General features: G+C 33.1%; 2 protein-coding genes across 2 annotated transcripts in view; both read left to right on the top strand.

Moving 5' to 3' along the window:
• The window catches only part of LOC124452309 (hemicentin-1-like), a 275710-nt gene that overhangs the window by 146306 nt on the left and 116782 nt on the right, over positions 1 to 12622 (top strand). The window lies entirely within an intron of this gene.
• LOC124451707 (carcinoembryonic antigen-related cell adhesion molecule 1-like) overlaps positions 3402 to 12622 on the top strand; it is a 13355-nt gene continuing 4134 nt past the window's right edge. The window contains exons 1-3 of the mRNA XM_047002328.1: positions 3402 to 3531; positions 7721 to 7789; positions 8012 to 8344. Of these exons, the coding sequence (XP_046858284.1) occupies positions 3528 to 3531; positions 7721 to 7789; positions 8012 to 8344 (406 nt within the window). The 5' untranslated portion in view covers positions 3402 to 3527. The remainder of the gene's footprint in view (positions 3532 to 7720; positions 7790 to 8011; positions 8345 to 12622) is intronic.

The raw sequence follows: 12622 nt of genomic DNA, 5'->3' as shown, positions 1-12622 counted from the left end.
GCGACTGATGTTGAAACTCAAAAGTACCTATTCATATTAGTTAAAATTCATTAATTATTCTTACTTTATTATCGTTTACTTCGTAAAGAATCCAGCTTTATTTATTATTGAAGGCAATGACTAATCAATGAATATCTCCTTGGTAACCAAGATCAGTTGAATTTTAATTGACCTAAAACCGACTGATGGCAGGGGTGGCTTGACTGGTTCGACATATAAAGGTCAAGAACGCCAGAAACGCTATTTTATTGGTCAATGGCCAGATCAGTGGACAGTCTGGAATAATCTCGACCGATAATAGAGTGGCCAGACCTATAAGGTCCAATTGCTATCTTACAATTGGTTCATTTTGAATTTTGTCTTACTGTGATTGGTTTGACCTATTTCGACTGATAGCAACTGAACTAACATAGTCAAGCTCACTGTCTGAATTGAATGTTTGATCGTTTCATAATAATAATTTTTAGGCAACTAAACTACAATCAGATGGAATTTATGGAAATCTTTTACAAATTCATATGTTGACATGAATGCTGCTTTACCAAACTGGGAATTTTTCAAGGGCGAAAATTTATGGATGAATTGTAAATGCTTGGCAAAGACGATCATGACATTTCAGTCATTGATGTTCAAAAGCAAGCCAACATTTGAGTTTTATCATGAAATTTACATCCAAAATCGTAAGTAAGGACAACTGAAGTGGCATACATGAATGTAATATATCAAAGTCAATTTATGCGAGTGTGTGATGCGATTTATGTTAATATGGCTATGGTAAGCAGATAGATGCTTCTAAAATTGTTGTTGCCGAAGGACTTTTAGCTAGGATTTCTTTAGTGCTTAGGGAATCGTGACCGTATATGGCAGCGAAATCCTACATCCTGCAAATATATTTCAATGGCCAAAATCTGTAGCCATAAAGCGCCATACTGTTATTACTTTATCATAAACAAATGTTTGGGACTTTTCAGTTTATGATCATTGATCATTCAATCATTGACAGTTATACTACATATTGTTTAAGTTTGGAAAACTAACATTGATTACATGAAGCTGTTTACTATAACCTGTGATTTTGAGTCTTCTGATCCATGAAGCTTTTATTTTGACAATTTGACTGGAATGGTATTAAACCTAGTATTTCAGATACATGAAATGTTGTCCCATGTCACATATTGTCCCTTTCTAACTGAACACCTCATGTAGAGATGTAAAGTTGTGTTAATCTCGGCTCATACCAGATTGTTTGCCATAAATTCCAAAGGCTATTGATGTATGAAAAGCATTTTCTATAAAGTAAAATGTCTTCCTATGTATGCAGATAAACCTTGAAATTTGGCAAAACAGCAAAGTATTTTTCATGATCACTAGGTAATTTTCTGATGATCATTATAATTTCTAAACTAAATTATTTCAGATTTACATTTAAACGAGCTTTGATCATATGAAATGATATTTATCATAACCAGTAAGCATAACATGAACCAATTTTAACATTCATGTAATTATATAATTAAAGACATGTTGGTTACATTCTGTTTGTAATTGATAATACAATGCTACTAGTGATTGCTATATAGCACACCTTGAAGATAGTCAAGTGAAATGCCTAATAAAATTTATGGCATTCAGCTGTCTTACAAATTTTCACTCTGATAATTTTTGCTTAAGCTTTGGCAGAAAAATTTTGAGTTTTTCCTCAAAAGGTGAATTTGCTAATACTGATGTGGAGATGGGTAAAGGGTTACAATAAACTTGCATGGTTTGAAGTCTGAGCTTTTCTATATCTATGAACTGTCACTTGTAGTACCAAATTTCTAACTTAACTCATTACATAGAGGTTTGAATGGGGTCTCTAGGGGTCTATGCCTGACAACTTGGTAGAAATTTTTAAAAGGCTATATCTGTTTTGAATATAGCATTATTGTAAAATAAATTTTACGTTCCTAGACATGCTAATGAGCCATATATTTGGCATAATAATGAGCCTAAATATTTGGCAAAATATTCAAGTATTGTTCATTTTTTTTTTGAAAAAACGTAACCAAATGTGTTGTATTTGTAAAAACGATGCCCACAAAATACATTTTGTAATGCTCTGAAACGCTGAAAATGGCATTTTTAAGGCTCTGAAATTCAAAATTTCTCAGGAGAGAATGCCTCAGACCCCCCCTATATGCGGAGCGCCTCCGATGTTTTATGACTGATGTTTGAAAAATCCTAGATCCGCCCCTGCTGGTTCAGTAGTCTGGTTATACAACCTTCTTCGGTCATTATGTTTTATAATTTATATATAATATCTATGGTTTTAATCATAAAGACAACATGTACTATGCAATGTTACACAAAATAGTGAGAATACGAAAATGAACTTCATTGGCCTAACTGGCCTTTATACAATTTTGACGATGAACAATGAAATAAATATTTGCACACCATGAACCCGGAAATAATTTTAAAAGAGTAAAATTAGCCGATTTATTCAAGAAATGTGTTAAGTATCACACCGTTCATTTAATATGTTATCAAAATTGACTGATTAGTCCATTTGTAAATAATTTCATTGACATTTCACTGAGTTTTCTGTGGATTAAAAGTTGCCCGTTTAGTATCACAGTGGAAAGTACGTTAGTACTTCCGCAAAGTACAAAACGAAAAAATCTTGTTTTACGATATTTTGATATATTTTAGGCAATAAAATATCTACAATATGACCGAGTTTAAAAAATTCTACCGTGTGTTTTTATTTATAGGCCTTTGTTTGCAAAGTTACCTGGATATAGGAAGTTAATTATATTAGATTATATTACGCGTAATCTTGTAATCCGACTTTGCCGATGATTTTCTACAACTTATTTTTTTGTGCACTCTCCAGATTTTTGATATATTTTAGAAAATATAATTATCTATATTCTGGCTAAGTTTAAAAAAATTCTACCGTGTAGTTTTTAAATTATACGCTAATTAAGGGAAATGAAAAGTACACTGTAACCTAAAGTTTAGTGTTTTCTTCAATTTCTTGACTTTTATACTTTCTTTGTGATGGTTAAGGACAGTAAAATAGTAAAAAACATTTAAGAATTGTTTTTTACTGTTGTATTTGATGGAAAACGTGTTTTAAAGACGATTTTTCGATTTATCATTTTGAATGATAAATTTTAGTTGAATGTGGTGATGAATGTTGTATGAATGTTGTGTTGATTGTGGTGCCCAAGGTGGTGCCAATTTCACGGTAGTTTTTCTTCATCCATTGTTTCCTGAAGACCATGTTATGTTATATGCATGGCACGAAGTATTTATAATATACGTTTCGCAACCGCTGTCCAGTTTGCCAGTCAGAAATCTCGACGTATGGTTGATTTTCTCAACACGTGCTTGCTCTTCTCATATGTCACTTATGATTCTCGACTAGTGGTTGGAATTCTCGATACACTTTTGTTTGGCGTGCCATAACTTCACGTACGTCATACGTTGCGAAGCAGGAAATTGAGTCTTTCTGAAATTCTCACGGAAGAAAACCAAATTACATGGGTATGTTACGTTTTGCTGTATTTTTAGTGGAATAGCGTACTTGTCCTTGTTGTCTTGAATGAAAATATTGTTTTGCTGTAAAGTTTTGGCGTAAATATTCATGGCATTCGACAGGCGCTATTGAAACGAATCTCTTATCGAGAATTCTTAGTTCAAACTAAAATTAGCCAATACTAAAATTGTGTTTGTGAAAGAAAATAAGTTTTAAGCCTAGGCCACACTATCGTCCATATCGACGAAAATCAGAACGAAAACTGCCGCAACGAAAATTTTGAACGAACACTCGACGAAAATTTCGTTTTCGTGCATATTAGAAGAATTAAACTTTTGACCTTTTTCGTTGACGAAAACGCATACTATTTGCTAATAATATCAGACTTTGTACTCAAACATGGCGGAGTGGCAAGAGGTTTTGATAAATCAGGGCTAATAGACTTTCTAAGATGTGTGCCAACTTTAATGATGTGAGGTCTAATTAAATCCAAAATGTAGTCAAAATTTGTCGTCGTCTTTCGCAAGTATTTTATGTGTCTATTTTCACAAAAAGAATGATAGCACAGCGCTATAACCAACAACTACAAACAATAACGACCTTATCTAACAACATTTGAGAAATTAACCTTCCACTCCTCTTCCTTGTAAACGAGACAAGTCTACTCAAAAGCAGAGAGCCTTATACGCTACAAGTCCCGGGCTTGTGACCGGTATAGCAGAGTTAAAAGGTGAAAGGTTTATCATGGATTAATCAACTGAATATTCCTGCTCATTTTTTGTTTGGAAGCATGTTGAACAGTTCATATGGACAAATCTCGAATTCCATATTAAATATCAGTAACATAATCCGGTGTTAATGTTAGACAATACATCATTGCCCTTCAGTGAAAGCATTCCACTGGAAAAGAATCTAATATCGATGTTAAACATAGATTGTTGCAAGCCCGCTTGCCGATTATGTATAAGTATAATCACTGATGCTTGTAAGAATATGTTTAACATCGATGTTAGATTCTTCCAGTTGGAAATTTATGATTATTTCATCTTTAACTCTGATATTACTATGGAATTCAGCTATAATCTCTTCTTTGAATTAAAAGGAAGAGGAGTGGAAGGTTAATTTCTCAAATGTTGTTAGATAAGGTCGTTATTGTTTGTAGTTGTTGGTTATAGCGCTGTGCTATCATTCTTTTTGTTTAATAACATTCCAACTATTTAACCTTGTGTCTATTTTCATTGTTCGGCGATCGTAATTCTTTAATCAAGTTGTTAAATAGTCCAAGACGATCACGTCGTTTATTAATTGGATGAATCCAGTATCGACGTTTGCTGTTGCTTGTTTTCAACTTTTAAAGCAGTAACTTTTTCTTTTAGAGATCGCCATTTTTTCTAATCCGTCAAAAATGCCGCTTGCTTATTGGCCAAAAACGTTTTGGCTTTGCAAACATGCTTGTAATTTTTCATCGTGTCTGGCATGCATTTCGTGCACGAATTTTCGTTTTCGTTTTCGTCAATATAGACGATAGTGTGGCCCAGGCTTTAGTCTGAATTCGAGAAAATCTTCAATAATATGGTACACAAGTGTATACGTTAAAATACAACAACTTTTTGTATTGATATGCTTTGATGAAGATCTCTTTACCTTAACGTCGCTTTAAACAAAACTTTTTAAGAATTTTGATGCATTTTGAATTTCATAATTTTAAAAGACCAAGACGAAACACCACATTAAATACTAAATGAGTATGTTGGGTTTCATTTCTTCTTTGATTTATGAAAATATTTCTGTACTTCCTGTTGTATTGTTTAGTTACCAAACTAATAAGGGCCTGTTTACATGGGAATAGGGTAACCATACTTGCAAGGCTATCTTTTTGTGTAGGTTGACTCTACCATTGACAGGTCTGTGTATTACTATTAATGACAGCAACATGAGCATGTTGTAGACATGATTGCAGATGAAACATTTTGGCTTCCTTGAGGCATATTTATAAAGATCCATAATTCAGTGTAAGACCTCTGAAAATCGTTTCAAATTCATTTTCATTATATTATATTCACATTGAGTGGTTTTTTTTCAATGAAGACTTAACATTCATGGAATAAAAACCTTCTTTGCCATCTCGAAAACTTCCTTGTAGATGGTGGATGGGCTCTAGTTTTATTGTTTGTCTCTGTAAAATCATGTAGTGCATCTTGTGTATAATTTTATGCTTTGGAAGCAATTTATTTTCCCTGATATGCAAATATGTTGAGTAGATATGATGTAAACATAGCCCTACTGAAAGGGATTACCTTATCTCAAGCGTTTTTATGGTTTATGAAATAAAAACATCATCATCCAACTATTGTGGTAACCTTATCAATTTGATATGGAAACCTTAACCCTCGGGGTTACCCTAGCACACATGTAAATGCTACATATAAAGCAATTTCACATTGGGTAACTTGCTTGCTAATGTAACCCTTCTGGTGGGGTTACCCTACCTCCATGGGCCCAGTGTGCGAATTAGTTCAGAAAAAACGATGTGCAATTTTTTTTGACAAAAGTGTTTCTTTAGAGGCATAATCAAATCGATATTACATTAAGTGCTAATTGCTAAATTAATATTTTTAAACATGAACAAATTCATATGATTCACGACAGTGTTTTTCGTGTATTGTTTGAATAGAAGTTTTTTGCACATCGTTTGAAAAAGTGATGTGCAATTGTTTTCATTTTAGCTAAAACGATGTGCAAATTGCACATTGCACACCGCTAATTTTCACACTGCATGGGCCTAACAATCACTATATTTTATCATGATTCATACTGTAAACATTTGCCCATAAGCCTTAAACTTATATAATTTTGCATGCCTTCTTTCTTGGGCTTATATAGGTGGGTCTCGTTTATGTGGAGCTAATGCTTAGATTATATTGTATGGTAGTTATCAGCACAGTATACACAACATAGTCTTTATTGACAATAGTATGAAAATTCAACTGACAAAACATTAAAACAAAGTAAAAGTTTGTGTAAACAGTTTACAACTACATTAATTCTTATCCTGTAATAAATTTATGCTTGTGGGCTTTTATGTGGACCGAGTTGAAAACTTAACTAACTTCCAGTTGCAGTAGTTACAAACAGTTAGTAAAAGGTAAAAATTCATTCAAAACTAAAGCATTTTGGTTGAAAAGAGAAGAATTTCTGTTCACTATTATTTAAGAATTACACAATATTACTTTCCTGTACAGCTAACTGTCTTTTCCTAAAGTTCATTTTGCTAAAACAATGTCAATCCTCTTATATAACCAATGTTTCTTTTGTAGTTTGTGTATCGTCTTTAATAGCATAGTTAAATGATTTAAATTTCAAGTTTATTCTGTTAAGAACATTAGGAAAGTTAGCCTGCAAATTTGGTTGTGCTATGTAAATTTCAGATCATTGTCATTGTTCATTTTTTTGAAATCTATTGTTTTTACAGCTAGTGAACGCATGAATAATTTGCATAGCAGAACTAAAGATATGTCACTGGTCACATACAGTAATTGTAATGTGAGATGTAAATGTATGCAATGATTCACAATGTTTAGGAATTAGTATTTATGTTCATCTTATGCTTTCCCAATCAAGTCAAGAAAGCAAAATGTTTACCATGTTTCCACAGGCTTATGCAAACTGAGGAGACCTTTTGGAGAACTTAAGATCTGATCAAAGCAGGTTTTGCAACTGCTTGAGTATTCTCACAAAGATCTCCAAGGTTTGCATTTTAATTTTCAAAAAAGTGCATTAATGAACGGTTTGCTAAATCTCTTTGATTGATTGAGGTTGAGCTACGATCGATTTACCCAGGCTAATGCAAACTCAGCCTTTTACCAATCAGCGCACATGTTTTACTGTTTTTATTTTATAAAGCAAATTAAAACACAAAAAATTTATTGCAATGATAAAGATATTACTGTGGTAGAATTAATGGAACATATTGCTACGCAAAATATTGCCTATTTACGAGTAGAAATTATTATTTATTTTGATGCACCATGTTTAGTTCTGTGCACCGGAGATGGGCTGCAGCGTCGGCTATTTTTACCAGCTCAGAATTGACGAGACGGAGCTGAAAAACCAGAATTTTCACAGCACTAACCATGTTAACTCATGAATTTATTTTCAAAGATTATAAGCATTAAAATTCATGGTTCAATTTTTTAGTGAAAATGGTAAAGACAAATTTAGTATTTTCGACTGTTACATTGATCACATTTCTTGGTCTTGCCAAAGGTATTTAACTTCAAATATCCATTTCTTTTTTACTTAAATGATTTTTGATGTATTTTTAGTTGTTGTATTAGTAATATTTAATTAGTTTATTTTTTTATTCACAATTTTTGAATAGAACCTGAATTAAGAAAATCAATTACTTTTGTTATGTTAGTAGAAGATGTATTTTTCCCTAAACTATCTTTTTATCAGTCATAGATATCAGCTAAATTTTAATTTCAGGAAGAATAATATCTCCACCTGATGGTCAAAGATTTGTATTTTTACCTGGATCTTCTCACAATATAACTTGGACATTAAATGTTACTGGAAACATTCTTGTATGGGCTTGGAGTTTTGAACCTCGTGGTTCATCTTCCCCTCAAGAAATTGCAAGAATACTTGATATGGATGTCACACCCAAACATTTTCCATCACCTTTAACATTTGAAGTTTTCAAACCTGGAACTTTGTGGCTAAAGAATGTAAATCAAAGTTACAATGGGGAATTTACATTTTTTATTTCAACTAGTACTCCTTCTACTCCTTCATCAAAAGTAAATGTTTCTATTGCTGGTAAGTTTTAATTATTTCAATCTTTATTGTACTGTATGCATTGTTCTAAGTATTTAATCGGGGAAATTTGGCCTGAATATTTTGCCGAAGAAACGTTTATAACTGTTATTGTGTCGTTGCAAACTTTCTTTTTCGGAGTTGGACCTTTAGGACATTTGACAATGCTTCTGCAGCTCATGTAATTGTAACAATAAGTGGCAATAATGGAGACCTAAAATATGATACATCAGTCCTTAAGTCATTTGGTTTAGATGATGAAGTTTTTAAACCTGCAACTCTAATTTTAAATAATATTACTCAAAGTTTCATTGGTGTTTATAAATTTACTTAACTCCCGATCCTATTGACTCATTTGTAAACGTGTCTATTGCAAGTAAGTTGTATTTATTATTTTAAACTTAGCAGCGGGGTTATCCAAGCATTTCGTGTTATCTGAGTAGATGTAGCATCGGGCGTAATTATACGATATATGACCGCAGTCTGGAATCCTATAGCTAAATACTTGAGCCGTTAAGCGAAGACAAATGCGAAGACTTGTTTTGTTTTGTTTTAATTTAAAAAGAAAATTGTAAGGTATCTTTTGATTTGAATAATCTATGTTAAAGTGATTGTATCACAGATTTTACTACATTTGAGTATAAGACAAAAAATTAGTTATTGATACCACTTTCGATTTTTGTGGTATAAAATTTGATATCAATTGATCAACTGGTAATATCACTATTATGTCTCGCCGAACAAAGAACAGTCTATCCACGCTTACAGATGCTGATGTTAAAAGCTTGATTCTGAAATTGCCCAAAACAGATGAAACCAAAGAAAAAGATATTCCATCAGAAAGATCTGCCAAAGATAACGGAAACAAGACGAAAGAAAATGAAACGTGGACCGAACCTAATGATAAAGAAGCAAAATTTCACGCGCACGTGGCTGATGTGGAGACATTTGTTTTAACGTTAACCAGCACAGACAAAATTGTTTCAGAAAAGTTAGACATAGACGATAATGCAAGTAAACTCGACTAGATCCAAAAAAGATCTCCTGGGCAGCGAAAGGGAAATCTACCTGCCACTCCTTCAGTGGTGCAATGGTAAAGGACATCCAGCAAAATGTCCTGGAGATCCCCTAAAATAAATATGGTACTATTATTATTCATGTATTTACTAATGATTTTGTCAGTAGTAGTGCTGATGAAGTTGCCACAGGTTTAGAAACCTTTATTGTAAGTTCAAAGAAGTTAGCAGGTAAAGTGGGAATTTCAAGTGTTGTAAAAAGATTTGATGGCAAGGTTTCCTTAAATAAAATAGCTTTTTATAATTCTCTTATCTACAAATTATGCTCTAAACATAATGTTTCTTTTATAAATAACGAAAATATTGGCAAAAATCACTTTAATGGCTCCAATCTCCACTTGAACAAATTGGGAGACCAATTTTTTGGTATTTATCGCCACCTTACTCTCCTAATGATTTCTTTTTGCATTTTGAAAAATTAAGCAAACAATTTGACGATCAAAATAAAGAATTGTATATTCTTGGTGATCTTAACTGCGACATGCTTAAACATGAACCTGTTACACCAACAAAGAAAATTATATCTCTATATAAATTGTATCAACTCTCTCAACTCATTAATGAGGCCACGCGAGTAACACTGTCAACCTCCACTCGTATTGATCATGTAATAACTAATAGCCCAGACAATATTTCCCATTCTGGCGTCATACATAGTGGAATTTCTGACCATAACTTGATATTTGCGGTTAGGAAAATTAACTTCCCAAAAAAACAAAATGAGAATACATTTGAAATTAGAAACATGAAAAATTTCAATAGTGAAAAATTTATCGAAGATTTAACTTATCAGCATTTGGAGCACATATTTTATTTTGCTGATAATCCCAACGACATGTGGAATTTATGGAAAACGCTATTTAATGAAGTACTTAATAAACATGCTCCTATACAACATAAGAAAATCAAATCCAAAAATGTACCTTGGGTTACAAGGTACATTAAACAACTTATTATTGACAGAAACGCATTTAAGAGAAAAGCCATCATAAACAAGAATGAAACTGATTGGAATATGTTAAAGCAACTAAGGGATAAAGTTAACAACATAGAAGTGAGAAAAGCTAAACAAAATTATTATGTAAGGACAATTGCTGGTCTAAAGAACAAACCAGAAGAGACTTGGAAAACAATCAACCATCTATTGGGCAGTCAAAACAGACGGGGCAATGTCAATTAGTTAAGTATAGATGGCATCAATCTGACAAACTCCGAGGATATTGCTGAGGGTTTCAATCTATATTTTTCAAAAATTGGGTCTGAATTGACTGAAAAACTTGACTCATTAAATTGTAACTTTCAAGAGTTTATAAAAAATCCCAAATCAGAATTTTCAAATTTTCAACCTGTAACCAAAAGTAAACTATCAAATGTTATGTAGTCTCTCCTATAAAAAATCTACTGGTATTGACAAAATTTCCATTAGCTGCGCCCATTATTGCTGACTCATTGACATTAGTATTTCACCATTCTATTACATCTTGTAACTTTCCTAATAATTGGAAAATTGCTAGACTTATTCCATTGTTCAAAAACGGCCAAAAGAATTTGCCAACCAACTACAGACCGATTTCTGTTTTACCGGCAGTCAGCAAAATTATGGAGAGGATTTTATACGACCAACTTTATGATCACTTAAAAAAATTCCACTTACTACGTGACTCCCAATTTGGCTTCCGAAAGCATCATTCAACAGCTACAGCCTTAGTAGATTGTACCAATAGCTAGTATATAAATATTGTCAAAAATTATTCAACCTTGTTGTGTTCATTGACTTAAAAAAAGCTTTCGTCACTGTTGATCGTGAAATTTTACTAAATAAATTTAAACTGTATGTCATAAACGGAAATGTTTTATCTTTATTGACATCTTACTTGACAAACCGCACTCAGATATGTCAAATTAATGGAGCTGTTTCATCTAAACAGTTGGTCAAGTGCGGTGTACAGCTAGTTTCTTTATTTGTAAGCACTTTTCTAAAATTGAATTGCAAACTCAACGGCCATTTTTATAGTAAACAAAGAAAACAGGATGATTAATTTTCTGTTCTTTGAAAGTTCAGAGTTTCCTCCACTTTATCATAAAGGGCATTACTTGTGCATGGTTTATAAAGTAATATAGCTATATATAAGCAGTTTGCCGAACGTATTTATTGGTGGGTTACAACCATCCCCCTGGGAGTAAGAGAAAAATGGAATGCTCGCCATGTTGGATGAAATTTACATTGTAAATAAGGAAAGTCCTTTGTTAAAATTATCCAGCATGGCGACTGTGAGGTAGCTTTCAATCCAAGAATTTACAAAATCACAGAGGCAGACTGGCCTATTAAGACACCCGGAAGTTTCCCGATGCTCCACGCATTCATATGCTCTTTTGCGTTGGCCCTTTTTCCGGAAAATAGTAAATAAAACACTGGCAAGTCTATTAAAGTACAACAGGGTAAAGATAGTATTGCTACAATGACAAAATGCAAAAGCATCAACGTGTATTAGTAAACTTCCCAATTTCTATTGACATGCAGCTTTTGAGTAATCTACGCTATTTAAAATTGCTTACAATTTGTTAGCCTAAAAGCTTTTTTGTTACTTCTAGCATAGTATTTTACGTGAAAACATTTTGTTCAATGGTGCAAGCATATGATATGGACTAGCCTAGTGCTGGGAACATCATGCAGTTCTCAAAGAACAAAATCCTCAAAATCTTATTTTTCGTTTTATTACTTATGTAGTTCATTTGAGCTCTCGCCTTAACTTGGTATAGCCAAGTAGCTGTCAATAATTTATACTCGATATAGCAGCACATGCACTTCAGCCCCTCCCCTTACAAATGGCTACTTGCTACAAACAAGTACCCCTTTCTGAGTTTTCCTGGTAAGTCATGAACAGGTCAGTCCACCCCTGCAACACCACAGTATTTGGGTTAGAATTGTAGATAAAAATAGACCAGGGGGTGCAGCGTATATCGTTTGTGGGAACTAAAAAATATTCAAACGATGTGCAACCGTAAATGGTTAACGGCATAGTGTGTGCCGGTGTTTTTTCTATAATTCCATGTCTTCAGCCCCTGCTTCATACTAGTGTTTTAAGATTTAGCGGTTGTTTGGGCCGTCATGTGGCCCATGTTATTGGTGGATTATAAAAGTATGAATTAATTGTGTATTAGCAACTCAGATAAGGAGAGCAGTCAAATGAAATTTTGCGATAAT

The sequence above is a fragment of the Xenia sp. Carnegie-2017 genome, unplaced genomic scaffold (assembly GCF_021976095.1).
Source record: "Xenia sp. Carnegie-2017 unplaced genomic scaffold, XeniaSp_v1 HiC_scaffold_24, whole genome shotgun sequence".
Lineage (NCBI taxonomy): Eukaryota > Metazoa > Cnidaria > Anthozoa > Malacalcyonacea > Xeniidae > Xenia > Xenia sp. Carnegie-2017.
The sequence above is the reverse complement of the archived record's forward strand: the minus strand, read 5'-3'. Positions and strand labels throughout refer to the sequence as shown.